This window comes from Paramisgurnus dabryanus, chromosome 1 (genome assembly GCF_030506205.2).
Source record: "Paramisgurnus dabryanus chromosome 1, PD_genome_1.1, whole genome shotgun sequence".
Taxonomy (NCBI): Eukaryota; Metazoa; Chordata; class Actinopteri; order Cypriniformes; family Cobitidae; genus Paramisgurnus; species Paramisgurnus dabryanus.
This window is the reverse complement of record NC_133337.1, coordinates 15,384,530-15,400,235: the sequence shown is the minus strand read 5'-3', so window position 1 is coordinate 15,400,235 and position 15,706 is coordinate 15,384,530. Positions and strand designations below refer to the sequence as shown.

General features: G+C 38.4%; 1 protein-coding gene across 2 annotated transcripts in view; it reads left to right on the top strand.

Moving 5' to 3' along the window:
- The window catches only part of b4galnt3a (beta-1,4-N-acetyl-galactosaminyl transferase 3a), a 24,072-nt gene extending 8,366 nt beyond the window's left edge, over positions 1 to 15,706 (top strand). For both annotated transcript variants that reach the window (XM_065274675.2, XM_065274674.2), the window contains exons 10-20: positions 623 to 766; positions 857 to 963; positions 1,484 to 1,584; positions 4,217 to 4,281; positions 10,834 to 11,005; positions 11,402 to 11,625; positions 11,917 to 12,070; positions 12,158 to 12,230; positions 12,876 to 13,029; positions 14,052 to 14,178; positions 15,186 to 15,706. In XM_065274675.2, the coding sequence (XP_065130747.1) occupies positions 623 to 766; positions 857 to 963; positions 1,484 to 1,584; positions 4,217 to 4,281; positions 10,834 to 11,005; positions 11,402 to 11,625; positions 11,917 to 12,070; positions 12,158 to 12,230; positions 12,876 to 13,029; positions 14,052 to 14,178; positions 15,186 to 15,285 (1,421 nt within the window). In that variant the 3' untranslated portion in view covers positions 15,286 to 15,706. The remainder of the gene's footprint in view (positions 1 to 622; positions 767 to 856; positions 964 to 1,483; positions 1,585 to 4,216; positions 4,282 to 10,833; positions 11,006 to 11,401; positions 11,626 to 11,916; positions 12,071 to 12,157; positions 12,231 to 12,875; positions 13,030 to 14,051; positions 14,179 to 15,185) is intronic.

Sequence of the window (15,706 nt, the reverse complement as noted above, 5' to 3'; positions counted from 1 at the left end):
ACATATGGCTACTGCTACTGATTTACTTCTCCTTTGAGTGTTTTTTGCAGTCTGATAAAAGACAGCTCCAAATTTTTGTTGAATCTGTTAGCACAGTCGATCACACAACTATTTTTCCCATTTTAGACACGTTTTCCACGTTATGCTAATACTAGTGCTCAGACATTTTGCCACTCAGTGGGCGTAACTGCAGTCACTTTTGCCTTCACATACCCTCTATTGCTACTGTATGCAGAAGCTTAGCTATTTTTGGCCAAAAGAGATCATGCCCAATCGTGGTCTCTATGAAAAAGCTTTAGTAAGTGTTGCTAAATAGTAATGTGGGTCCGACTTTGTTTTAGATGCATTAACTATAGCGAACTTACATAAGATTAAGTGTTTCATACATTATACTTATTGTGTACATGTGTGTTTTAAAAGGTAGGTTTAGGGGCTGGGTTTAAACTGACAGCCAGCTGTGTCAGCACTAAATGTTTATTTTAGCAGACAGGACCCATTCGTCATTTCAGAAATCAATTTAATGAACTGATGGGCAATATTCATGATTGTGCTTCTCCGATAAATGTGTCTTTTTTGTGCCAAAATATTTGTCAATAACATGTATGCTCATTTTCTTGTTTAGATGAATCGACTCTAAAAATGGGAGACATTGATCACGTACCTCAAACAGAAGCCAGTTCTGATAAATTTCTTGAGCCGATTCCCATACTGCCCCATCCTGGAGGAGACATGGTTAGAAAAGATCCCAGAGATTATATTTTCAAAAGTAAGAGGCGTATCTATTTCATTAAAATGAAAAATACATTTGGCTTCCCAAATACACCAATCATTTCCTTATCTCTTTCTGTTTAATCAGTTCCAATGATGGAAGAATCTTACATGAAAGGCTTGTTTCCTGAATGCCATTATAAACCGAGTTACATAATCGGTACAAGAATTGAACGATATCAAGGTGTCAATTTGGTAAGTATTTTTAACTACATACAATAGTCACAAATTAATACATTATTAATACATAATAATTTATACGTTATTCTGTACTAAAATAAAATAATATTTTAAATGTTTGGTTAAAAGAATAGTGTTATTACAAACTAGTACAAATTAAGTAACTTTTTTCCAGATAAGTTGTAACTCAAGTCACAAGTTTAAAACTTTGCACAGACCATGTTTGTAAGCAATTTTATAAAATGTGAACAAGTGTAAGGTTATGTTTTCTTAATATTTTCTTTGCACCAATATTTTAATACGCTCTCTAGACTTTAACTGTAAATGCATTTCTGTAAAAACATTTGACTAAACTTACACATTAAACTATAATCAGCAAATTTTTACATTTAATTTCAAATTTTGTGGGGTTTTTTTTCATTTACGGGACATAATTTTTTTTTATTAAAATCAAAACAATACTGTTTAATAAAAAGTGCATTCGTATTTGTAAACATTCAACCATTAAGGTAAACTAAAAATCCTCTTCTTTTAGATTCACCTTTCATCAGTATACCCAAATGACTACACAAGGCAAACTTACGATCATGATGACCAGATATGCTTCTACAAACAGGATCCATCTTTTCAGGAAAAGTAAGAATGAATTACTCACTATGTTGTTCTTTAACTCATTCCCCGCCATTGACGAGTTATCTAGAAAAAAACGTGTTTCTGATTAGTTTATGGTCGTCTGTAATACCACAATTATCCACTAGATAACCCTATAGCTCTCACCCAATTTATAAAAAAATTGAAGCAAAACATTGTTTATTATGTTGGCTTGAGATAGTCAACATAGTGTTGTTGCAAATATTAATCAAAGAGAGAATCTTGGGGTGCTTCTTGCTGAAAGGACCTCCTCATGTGTCCCAGAAGGTGCTCTCAATTGGGTTAGAACTCATATCTAATGAATGAAGATCCAAGGCACTACTTCAAGTTCCAAAAAATACAAAACCTTTATTCAAAACATTAAAATAGTGATTTAAACACTGCACACTGATGCATTTCTGCCAACCAGCCTTGGCAGGTACCCTGTGTCAGGTACCTGGATCTTCAGTCATTAGATACTGTTGTTGCACTTAAACTTTTTACTGTTATTTTATTCCAAGACTAAATTTTCTAACACTAACTCCTCCTAGAGCTTCTAAGCTACACTCTCAGAAATAAAGGTACAAAAGTTGTCACTGGGACAGTACCCTTTGTACGCAAATAGTGTATATTAGTACTTTAAAAGGTACATATATATTGGCAGTTCAAAGATATATATTTGTACCTACATGGTACATATTAGGACCTTTTTTAAAGGGTACTCAGGGGTACTTTTTTAAAGGGTGACAGCTTTGACCCTTTATTTTTGACAGTGTACAGCCACACAACTTTGCGCAGACCCTCTGTCCGGTCTGAGGAGGTGTGCTATAGCTTTTCTTCGGACTTACGGTTCTCCTAAACCGTCCGATTATACGTCCCAAAAAAGTCCTATAGACTTATTCATAGAATGGAATGTTTATTTTTAAACTCTAATAGGCTTTATGCCCAGCTGCACTACTTCCTGAACTTCAGCCAGCTCCTTGTTTCCTGTCTGCCATTATTGGACAAACTGATTAATCCAGGTGTGTCTGATTATTGTTGTTGTGACAACTGAGGTCAGGCACACCTGGATTAATCAGTTTGTCCAATAATGGCAAACTATTGTCAACTCTCAAACATATACACATATTACATCATCATCTCTCTGTCTCCTCCAGTCTCTCTCAGCCTCTCTCACAAACCTCACTCAATAGCACACACACACACACACACACACACACACACACACACACAATTACACACACAAAATTACATACAAACATATTCGCACTAACACAGACACGCAGAGTCACACACACATAAACATACACAACACACAGAGACATACACAACTACACACAATTACACTGAAAAATATAATATTCAGTCCCTCCAGGAAAACGGGATTATGCGATCGCATGATTCAACGCATAATCAGCCAAAGTCCGCATATTTATGCGGGGGCCGCATCCCATATATTATCAGAAAGTTGACAAATTTTGCATTTAGTTCACACAAGCGCAGCCATGTCCCCTGTTGCCATGGGAACGTTATGAAGTGACGTGATTATGTGACATGAACATCATTGAAAAGCTGCAAAAGCTGCAAACTGTTTTTACAAGTTCCCGCAATTTCATTGCATAAAATTGCAGAAGTATCCCACATAGTCCATCAAATTATTTAAGAAAACCTGACGCAAGATCAAGGATTTTTGCACGCAACAATCACAAAAAAACTCTGCGTTTTTCTGGAAGGACTAAATATTACAAACGCAATATTACACAACACATACAAAACACATACACAACCCACACAATTACACACACAAACAGAAAATTACACACACAGACAGACACAAACTTAAAAATACACAAACACACACAACAACATCTATCTACACATCCTCATGCCCATGGCGTCAATATTTGACGCACTTGACCATGCGTCAATATGTTACGCGGAGGGTATACCTTTCGCGTAATTTTTTGACGAACTGGGGACTTCAATACTATTACGTCCGTTGCATTCTCTTTCCTATTTTCTTACCATTTTCGCGTCGGTTTAGGGTTAGATTACGCATATTAAACAGTGTACGCGAAATTAAACAGTTTAAACAGTTGTCACCTGGCGTTGGGGTTAGACACAGTTGTCACCTGGCGTTGGGGTTAGAGTTAGGTTTGGGTAGGGATGTCATTATGTAAATCTAACCCTAAACCGACGCGAAAATGGTAAGAAAATAGGAAAGAGAATGCAACGGTCGTAATAGTATTGAAGTCCCCAGTTCGTCAAAAAATGACGCGAAAGGTATACCCTCCGCGTAACATATTGACGCATGGTCAAGTGCGTCAAATATTGACGCCACGGGCATGAGGATGGGTTGCATCTATCTATTTATCTATCTGCCCATCCGTCTGTTCTTTCATTTGATATATTTGTATTTTTATATATTTTTAGAATAACATTTTCCTGGATGGCATTTTGTGAAATTGTTGCGAAAATCACAGAAATTGCTGGCTGGCTACTTTTCAAAAAATGGCTGGCGGGGTATGAGTTAAGGTAGTTTATATTTCCTGCCAAACAGTTTTCTGCTATTTTCTGCTTGTAACTAACTGTGTTACTTGTAATTGCATAGTGGATGTGTTTATCTTCACTTTTAAAGTCTAGGGTTTGCTCCTTATCTGAGCGAGGTACAGGATCCTGAAGTACATGTAAACAAAAATGGCGGTAAAGTCCATCTCTCATTTACTTACTATACATTAAATGCTACACTCTTAAAATAAGATTTAAGAAAAGGTTTTACAGCCTCATGGTACCTGAACCAACAAGATCTGAACGGGTAACCCCTTATAATAACGGCAAGATGTAAACCATTAGTTAAGCAATAATGAACAATTAATTCGTTTTTATAAAGCATTGTTCCTACATTAATAGACATTCGTAAGCAGTTTATAAATACAGCTATAAATTATTTTTTGCATATCTACACTGTAAAAAGTTGGATCAACTTCAAGGTAACAAGGTAAAAAATTACTTTTAATAAAAATACAAAATGTGTTTTGTATTAGTAGTTAAGGCATCAAAAATAAAGTCAAATCAAGTCAAGTTTATTTCATCCATAAAAATGGAAATTACAGTGCTTACACCCACTGTCATGCTCATACAAACAGATAAAATAAAAAATAAATCAATAAATTAACATAAAAATAACACTAAAAGATAATAAGATAAACATTAAATACACACGCATACAACAAAGAAAACTCTACGAATGTATGTTTAAAGGTGCAATGTGTAACTTTAAGAAGGATCTCGTGACAGAAATGCAATATAATCTACATAACTATATTATCAGTGGTGTACAAAGACCTCACATAATGAACTGTTATATGTTTATTACCCAAGAATGAGCCATATTTATCTACATAAACCGCGGGTCCCCTTACATGGAACATTTACATTTACATTTACATTTAGTCATTTAGCAGACGCTTTTGTCCAAAGCGACTTACAAGTGAGGTAAACAATAGAAGCATTTATGGCAACATAAGACAGCAATACATAAGTGCACTGGAAATAGTCTCATCAAGTCCAACACAATATACATAGCCAAGTAGAAGTTAGTAGTTTTTTTTTTTTTTTTTTTTTTTTTTTTAGATAAAGAGGAAGGTAGATAGAGAAAGAGATAAAGAGAAGGGTAACTAAATAAAGATAGTAAATCTGTAATTAGGAAGTTAGGTAATGGTGGAAGAGATGGGTTTTTAGCCGAGTCTTAAAGACAGCTACAGTGTCAGCTGATCGTGTCACGACCGGCAGATCATTCCACAGTTGTGGGACAGTTCCTGAGAAGGTACGCGTTAGTGTTTTCTTCCCTTTTTGAGATGGTACCACAAGTCGTCGCTCGGTGGCAGAGCGCAGTGATCGAGAGGGTACATAAGGCTCTATAAGCAAGCGAAGGTAAGGGGGTGCTGACCCAGTGGTGGTTTTAAAGGCCAGGAGCAGAGCCTTAAATTTGATGCGGGCTGCTATAGGAAGCCAGTGTAACTTGACAAAGAGAGGAGTGACGTGCGCCCTCTTTGGCTCATTGAAGACCACTCTTGCCGCTGCGTTCTGAATCATCTGTAAGGGTTTGGTCGTGCAGGCTGGAAGTCCTGCCAGTAGCGCATTGCAGTAGTCCAGCCTGGACAGGACAAGAGCTTGGACCAGGACCTGCGTAGCATGCTCATCTAGGAAAGGTCTAATTTTCCTAATATTGTAGAGGATGAATCTACAAGAGCGAGCGGTGCTGGCAACATGCTCCGTGAAGCTAAGCCGATCATCAATGACCACTCCCAGGTTTTTGGCCGTCTTGGAAGGCGTGATGGTCGAGGAACCTAGCTGAATGGAAAAGTTGTGCTGAATCTTTGGTTCGGATGATATGACAAGCAGTTCTGTCTTCGCAAGGTTAAGCTGGAGATGGTGATCCTTCATCCAGAGTGAGATGTCCCTCAGGCATGCCGAGATGCGGGCAGAAACCGTAGGATCATCAGGGTGGAACGACAAGTGGAGTTGAGTGTCGTCTGCATAGCAGTGGTAGGAAAGGCCATGTTTCCGAATGACAGAGCCCAGGGATGTCATGTATATCGAAAAGAGCAGCGGTCCAAGCACAGAGCCTTGAGGGACCCCGGTATCTAGACGTTGGGGTTCGGAGACGTCACCTCTCCAGGATACCCGAAATGACCTATCTGAGAGGTACGACTTGAACCATAAAAGCGCTGTGTCAGTGACACCCATAGACATGAGAGTCGACAGGAGGATGCGGTGATTGACGGTGTCAAAAGCTGCAGATAGATCCAGTAAGATCAGCACAGATGATTTGAAGGCTGCCCTTGCCTGCCTTAGGGCCTCAATGACTGATAGCAGCGCAGTCTCAGTGGAGTGACCACTTTTGAATCCAGACTGATTGCTATCCAGGAGGTTATTTTGTGTGAAGAAAGTGGAGAGCTGGTTGAACACAATGCGTTCAAGAGTCTTGGAAATGAAGGGAAGAAGAGAAACGGGTCTGTAGTTCTCTAGCATAGCAGGATTGAGAGTGGGTTTCTTCAGCAACGGGGTTATCCGGGCCTCTTTAAATGCTACAGGGAAGGTGCCAGTGGAAAGGGATGAATTGATAATGTGAGTGAGAGCAGGGATAACAGACGGAGAGATGGCCTGGAGGAGATGGGTGGGTATGGGATCTAGCGGGCAGGTAGTCGGATGATTAGAAGCCAAGACCTTGGAAACATCTGCTTCGGATAGGAGAGAGAAGGAGGGAAGGGAGCATGTCTCAGGGATTTGAGAATGCGCAAGAAGCGGTGGCTCGGAGAACTGACTGCTAATAGTTTTCGTTTTCTTCACAAAGAAGGAAGCAAAATCATCAGCCGTTAGGTCGGATGAAGGTGGAGGGGCAGGGGGACAAAGAAGGGTAGAGAAGGTCTTGAAGAGAGTGTGAGAGTCAGGTGAGTTGTTAATCTTTGAATGGTAGTATAGGGTCTTTGCAGAGGAGACATCCTTGGAGAAGGAGGCAAGAAGAGACTGATAGAGGCAGAGATCAGAAGGATCATTCGATCTGCGCCACTTCCTCTCTGTAGCCCTGAGTGTGGAGCGATGCTCACGGAGAACCTCAGTTAGCCAAGGAGCAGAAGGTGTGACCCGGGCCGGTCCAGATGTCAGAGGGCATAATGTGTCTAAGCAGGATGTAAGAGTGGAACAAAGTGTGTCAGTGGCATTGTTAGTATCTAACAGAGAGAGTTGGCTGGGAGCGGGCAGCGTGGAAACAATCGCAGAGGATAAGCGGGAGGGAGAGAGCGTGCGCAGGTTGCGCCTGAACGTGACCAATGGGGGATCGTATGTAGCGACAGGGGGAGTCAGGTCGAGGTCGAGAGTAATTAGGAAGTGATCAGATGTGTGAAGTGGGGTGACCTGGGTGTGGTAGGTGGAACAACAGCGTGTGTAGATAAGATCTAAAAGATTACCAGACCTGTGTGTTGGTGAAGTAGGGACTCGCTTGAGGTCAAACGACGCAGTCAGGGTGTTGAAGTCAGCTGCCTGTGGTTTCTCCAGGTGGATATTGAAGTCACCAAGTACTACTAAAGGAGTACCATCCTCAGGGAATGAAGACAGAAGTACATTTAACTCCTCCAAGAAGTGTCCAAGTTGACCTGGGGGGCGATAGATAACTAAAAAATGCATTTTAGTAGGGTGGATGATAGCAACAATATGCGATTCGAAAGAGTTGCTGTCACATGAGGGGGTTTGCTGTTGGAATTTCCAGTCCTTTTGGATGAGCAGACCAGTTCCTCCACCCCTTCCTGTTGTGCGAGGACTGTGTGAGAAAGTGTAGTTGTTGGAGAGGGCAGCCGGAGTGGCCGTGTCCTCTGGTTTAATCCATGTCTCAGTAAGTGCTAAAACAGAAAGGCCAGAATGTGAGGCAATGGCAGTAATGAAATCTGCTTTGTTGACAGCAGATTGGCAGTTCCATAAGCCAATGGGAAGAGAGAGTGAGGCAATAGTGGAAGGTGGGAGAGTGCGGAGGTTATTAATATTTCTCCCACGGCGACGTGATACAACAGATTTACGAGTTGTAATGACAGTAGAGATTTGAAAGCACATAGTAAAATTATAAGAATAGGAAATGTACAAGAGAGGAAAAAGAGTGCTATATAGATAAATAGAAAAAGTTAGTACAAAAAGTGCAATACTCAAGTGCCCAGTCGGTGTCCCTGCTCGGTGGAGTCGCGTAGGTAGAGTCGATGGTCTTTACACTCTTCGGTCTTCACACGACGAGGGCTGCACGCGACCGCTGCCGCGGTGGACTGACTGCTTTATAAGTGCTTCAAATGTGGGCTAAAACTCAGCAGGCCACGCCCGAAAACAATCAACAACACGTTAATGGCCGAAACTACTACTGTATTTACTGTAATACACTAAAGCACGCGAGGACACGCGAGAACAAACGCGGATTGCAGCACGTGAGACAAAGGTAAACAAGAGAGCGTTTCTTAGCAACGACACTGCGCTAAAACTTCACAAGTCTCAAATCAAATACACTTACACGTTTCTGTGGACTCCTGTTGATAACTGCTTCACCTGAAGACTGAACTGTTTACTGCTGTTTAAATACTCTCCTGGCGTTGGCCACGCCCGAAAACAATCAACAACACGTTAATGGCCGAAACTACTACTGTATTTACTGTAATACACTAAAGCACGCGAGGACACGCGAGAACAAACGCGGATTGCAGCACGTGAGACAAAGGTAAACAAGAGAGCGTTTCTTAGCAACGACACTGCGCTAAAACTTCACAAGTCTCAAATCAAATACACTTACACGTTTCTGTGGACTCCTGTTGATAACTGCTTCACCTGAAGACTGAACTGTTTACTGCTGTTTAAATACTCTCCTGGCGTTGGCCACGCCCGAAAACAATCAACAACACGTTAACCAATCAACAAAAGTCACCATTTTGTGCCGCCATGGTTCTATAGTAGCCCTAAATGGACAAACTGCTCTGCAGAGCGCATTTTTTCACTTCTGTATTTTGTCTTAAACACCAACATGTTGGTCATCGTGGCGTTTCGGTGAACGGTGGACTGAGCCATTGGTTGCAATTCACAATCTCACTGCTAGATGGCGCTAAAATCTACACACTGCACCTTTAGAATGCTCATTATGCTGCCTAATTACTTGTGGTATAAAAGAGCCGCCATACCACTTAGTTCATGTGCTGCTGGTGGTCTTAATCGCCTACTGTGCTCCATGACCCTGTTGTCCAAACAAGCATAAAGAGGGTGACAAGAGTCCTGCATAAGATGCCATTTTCTCCAGGCGGTAATAGTATACTCTTTCAATTGTAATTGTCAACATTTTTCCAACCGTTTTGTTCAATTTATCAATCCCCTTCTTCTCAGTGACCTCTGAATTCCAACCCCATCCAACAACACAGTAGCTCCACACACTTCATATAACGGACATAGCAAGGCGGACCCACATTACTATTTAGTAGCACTTACTAATCATAGAGATTAAACATTGAAGGAGGTTCTTTAGCCATATCTAGAGACCATGATCTATTTTGGCCAAAAATAGCTAAGCTTCTGCATAGCAATACCCTAGAAACCTCTACATTTATTCAAGCTCATTTCTAACTGGATAGCAATAAACTGCTTACTAATGTCTATCAATGTGGGAGAATGATTTATAAATTATTAATTAACAATTTATTAATGCCAAACAGATCGTGCCATTATTATAAAGTGGTACCCAAGAATGGGGTTTTTTTAGTTCTTCAAAAATCCTATGAGAGAAAGTTTTTACAATCAGCAACAAAAAGTATTTCCTTAATACATGTTCCTGTTTTTAGCATTGTTTATTCTCAATTGCTCAGTTTTCTGTGGCCCTACCATGGACTTTCTTTTCCGTGGCATTCTCACGGACTGGTTACTCAACTGTTTTGTCCTATTTTCTTACCATTGTCACTTTGGTTTAGGGTTAGATATACATAAAATGACATCCTTACCCAAACCCAACTCTAACCCCAATGCTAGGTGACAATTGTTTAAAGTTTAGAAAATATAAAAGAATAAATTAAAAAAAATTTACAAACCAATACTTAAAGTGACATACTAATGCAAACACCAAATCTAACCCTAAACCGAAACGACAATGATTTGAAAATTGGAAAAAGCAGTTGAGCAACCAGTCCGTGAGAATGCCACGGAAAAGAAAGTCCGTGGTAGGGCCACGGAAAAATGAGCAAAAAAGTAGAGATTGTGAGATCATGTTGTTTCAGAGTAATGTCTGTCTTGAAATCATTCATGTAATCTTTAGATGATATAATTTACTGTATAGGCCACAAACAAATATAGATACTTTGGGTGTTCAGGTTTTAAGTGGCAGTTACAATATGCAACTCAAAATGGTGATGCTCCAAAAGTACATTTATTTGCTAAATAAGCTTAACATTTTCTTTTTTTTTCAACAAATGTACTGTTTCGCAAAAGAAGATTACTTTGATTGATAGGTGTATGTGTATTTTGGAGCTTCACAATTTTGAGCAACATTTAAGATCATAAAATAATGTGTTCAACATTTGGGATGGCATGAGGTTGAGTAAATTATGTGACAATCTGTATATAATAAGTAATTTCTTTAAAACTTTATTTTTAAGAGTGTAGACTAAAGTTTTACTAAATACACTGCATATATCATGTTTACAGAAGTCAGTACTAAAACCTTTGTAAATCCCAAACTATGTAAAGGTCCTAATTGGCAACGTGTCTATGAGGTGAAACCCTTCAATGCTGCTTCAAAGCAAAGCACAGTTGTGGCCAATTCATGCAAAACAGCTGGAAACATTATCATGGCCCAAAATGAAGTCATGCCCATTGTTAATGGTTTCATGAAAGCATTGCAATCCAAGGAAGAAACACGGTAAGCTCATCCAGTAGCTCTTTTAACCAGAATATTTTAAACTAATTTTAAGCAAGGGGTACTTTGAAAATGCTGAAATATAATGTAGTTTTAGTTCACTATTATACTTTTTTATAACAACATAAGTCCTAGTTGAATTTGTGTCATTTATAGTTTTGATGATATTACTATTATTTTAAATTATGAAAAAAATATCTATAAAAATAAGTGACCCAAAACTTTTCAATTAGCATAAATGTTTTAGAACCCACACGGTAAATTGTTTTGTTATGTATTATTATTATTATTGTATTGTTATTGTTTTATGTTACTTTAACTTAACAAATTAAGTTAAACAACTTTAACTTGTTTTAATAAGTTATGTCAACTTATCGCATACATTTTTCATCTTTGCAGTGGCTTTTCTCTGTTGCGCGTGCTGAATGTAGTAAGACGTCAAGACAATGGTGTAGGCAGCCGTTATCTGGTGGAACTGGAACTTGTGGGGCCACAGGGTCAGAAGGTTCTTGCTTCACGTTACGTTTACACAACACAAACGGAAATGACTCAGGAACCCGTTCTCTGCAGTCCTAAAGATTTCAACTGGAACCCTTCTGCTACCGTTCATATAATTGTGGCAGGTGACGAAAATATTCGGTATCAAATGTGAATAACTGTAAATATTAGCTGTACAAATTCTCAGAAAATTATTTAATTTTGTGCTTTTTCTCGTAATCATTGAAATCAATTAAATAAAATCATTCTCTGCATGTGGGTATCAGGCATTCCTGCAAAGTATCAATGAGTTTAACAAAGATTTTAAAGGGTTTTATTATAATTACAGAAATTCTGACATTCTCATTTGAACACACCTTTACTGATGGCATCATGTGACAAGTTGTATTTATAATTCTTCGTTTGTCTCACCACAGTAAAAAATCAAGCCAGATGGGTCATTCAGTTTATCAGGGAAATGGAAAAAGTGTACAGAGCAACTGGAGATAAGAACTTTAACGTGATCATTATCGACTATAATAGCAATGACATTGATATTGAGAAAATACTCAAGAAATCAAAGTTACCAAGGTAATTACCAAAAGTGTAAGTTGTCTGACAAGTACACAATACAGTACCATTTATTGTCAAAATGTAAACTGTAATGTATGTTTACAGTTACATCTTCAAGAACATGGAAGGGAATTTTCAAAGGTCTGGAGGCCTTCAAGCTGGAATAGATCTTGTTAAGGTAGGTAATCTTATTTCAACACTTAAAGCTCTCATTGTACATATAATCTCTGATTCATACTTGTCCTGCCTTTGAAACAAATATTTAGCAATGCATAGGGTGTAACAACATGATTTCACGAAGTTCCGTGGGATAGTCACAGAATTTTTGCTAATTTTTCCGTGGCATTCTCACGAATCTCCGCATATTAGGACTTTCTTTTCCGTGGCATTCTCACGGATTGGTTACTCAACTGTTTTTTCCTATTTTCAAACCATTGTCGCTTCGGTTTAGGGTTAGATTTTGTGTTTGCGTTAGTATGTCACTTTAAGTATTGGTTTATACAATTTTTTCTGATGTATTCTTTTATATTTTCTAAACTTTAAACAATTGTCGCCTGCCGTTGGGGTTAGAGTTGGGTTTGGGTAGGGATGTCATTTTATGTAAATCTAACCCTAAACCGAAGCGACAATGGTAAGAAAAAAAGACAAAACAGTTGAGTAACCAATCCGTGAGAATGCCACGGAAGAGAAAGTCCGTGGCAGGGCCACGGAAATATGTGGAGATCCGTGAGAATGCCACGGAAAAATGAGCAAAAAATTCTGTGACTATGCCACAGAAAAGAATGAACAAAATGTAGTTTTAACTTTGATTCTTACTTTTTAGGATCCACACAGTATTGTGTTCCTGTGTGACCTGCACCTCTACTATCCTGTGCATGTAATAGACAGTATACGCAAACACACTATAGAAGGAAAGATGGTCTATGCGCCTGTTGTGATGAGGCTAAATTGCGGCGCTTCTACAAGAGCCCCAACTGGTACAGCAGACACTTTTTCTATTGCAATTTCTTATCTCAAAATCTGGGTAGCACTGTTCGGACTGCTGGGTCAGGATGTCTTTCTGTCAGTGTGGGTTTACTTTGGTTTCTGCAAAAAGTGAAAAGTTGGATCAATCTAAAATATACCTTCAACTGGTAACACCTAAAAAAATTTAAATTAAAAAAGTGTTACCAATTAAGGTAATATTTTAAGTTGATCCAACTTCAAAATTTTTTCAAGTGCACAGTCCAAAAACATGCAGGTTAGGTGAAATGAAGAGATGCCAAATTGCCCTTTGCCAACTTGTGTGTATAGACCAAGGAGAACTTTACATTCTCTCTGATGAAGTCAACACAAAAGTGACTTAAACTGCAATTTATCAATGGGCCGCTATAGGCTCCAAAAGGGAGTCAATTCCTATTGACCCTCATGTTAAAATGCCCAAGTTTACAGTAGAAATAATATGTTTACAGTCTGGTATAAAAAGTGTTTTAGGTCTATATAGCAAATTTTGCCCTTTATGACAACTGTGAGGGTTTTTTTTGTAACTCATCCGTTTAAATGATATTAAGCCTTAAAGTTGCATAATTAAGGGTGGGGCCACTTGAGTGACGGGTGAACTGCCACTGCTGTCACTAGAGTCGAACTAGGTGGGCGTGGTTTCAGCAATCTGTAGCCGATCTGTAGTTAACATTGTATACATCAATTCGGGTTAAATTTGGGCCTAAAATCCTGTAGTGTGAGCCCGGCTTTAGCAATTGTATAGCAATGTCTTGGTAACCACTTAAAACCTTCCTGACAGAAGCAACGGCATTATAATATTTACATACTGAATTGTGGTTGGTCTTTTACCATATATTTAAACATCCATTAATGCCTTGATGCTGCAAAATGCACCACAAAACAAATACTTTAAGGTTATTCCCATTTCAGTTATGCAGAAAAGAAGAATTATGTCCAAGATGTAATGTCTTAATGTGATATTGGTTGAGTATGACTAAATATCTTTACTGTTCCATAGGTTTTTGGGAAAGTGCTGGTTACGGACTAATGGGACTCTACAAATCGGATATAGACCGCATTGGTGGAATGAACACAGAGGAATTCAAAGACAAATGGGGTGGTGAAGACTGGGAATTGCTTGACAGGTAAATGTCATTCTTTACGAGTTTCATCTCAAAACCTGTAACTACTGTGGAACTATTGTCACTAAACTGAATTGCAAGCACAATAATAGAAAGAGTTAACTTCAAGTCCTGGTGTACAATAGTAACTTATAAACTAATGCAACTGGTTGAGCCCATGTCGCTATGTCAGGCTGATTATTATTGCTTAAAGTCGCCATGAAACGGAAGTAGCGATTGCCTTATTTTCCCCGTGGTGACGTATATCCGAATGAAACGGCTTTTGAGATGAAATAAGGCAGGGCTGGATTTGAATTTGTCCATCGAGATCTGATTGGATCGTTTGAAGTTGGGCCGTGTTGCTAATTGCTAATCACTGCGATCTTCTCCCGGACCCCGCCCACCTGCCATACTTTTGACCGGAAGTGAAGAGAGATCGTTTTGAGGAGGGGAGGAGATTTGCATTTTTGATTAAAGATTATGAGCACACACGAATTTTTAAAAAATAATGAAGCTCACAGATAAGTCATTTGTTAATAATACCACACTATTAAAAATACATATATAGTTTTTCATTTCAATTTCATTGCGACTTTAAACAAACAGAGCAATACAGCACCACAGTAGAACGACTTCCTGCTTAACTGGTAAAGCATGGTACTTGCAACAGAGAGATCATGCACTGTAAAAAAATCAGCATGGAGTTTAAATAACTTGGTTTTGCAAGTCGATTCAACCCACTATTTTAAGTTTTGACCTGGGATTAAAAAATTAAGTTAAACAATTTCAACTTGTTTTTATAATGAAGTAAAAATATATGTGGATTTGACAAAAATGCAGCATTTTTTTACAATGAGGGTTCAATTTCATGGCACACATGTATTGATAAAGTATATACTAATGCACTTATAAGTGTCTGTAAGGTAGCCTACATAAATAAAAAGCATGCCATATATGCTGGACTGTGATTAAAATGAAAATGACATACTTCATCTTTTATAATATTTTAAATCATCTTTTCTTTCTTTTAGGGTCTTAGGAAATGGATTAGAGGTAGAGCGGCTCCACCTGAGAAATTTTTTACATCATTATCACTCCAAACGTGGAATGTGGCAGGAAAACACAACATAACAGACAAACTCTGCCTTTAAGCTGTTATTACAGTTTCCTCTTCATAAAGAATGAATGTGTCAGTGGCCTGTGAAGGAAGTTGCTGTATGACTGAACTTTGAATGAAGTTGTTATTTTATAGGGAATTTGTTAACTAAATTGAATGTGATAAAAATGATGTATTTAAAATGTATTTGGCAATTATGTACATTCTGTTCTCTCCTCTTGCACATTTGTGGTTAAAATACTCTGTACATACTGTGTTTGCAACTTTGCATATGTACATGTAGCTACAAAATATATTTTTGAAGTATTTTGTTGTGTATGGGATTAATATTTTTTTTATTACTGAAATGAATACATTGTACAATGTATAATTCTTTTAAACATAATAAAGTATATCTCATGCATTTTTTTGTAAAAAATGTAATGAGTGAATGTT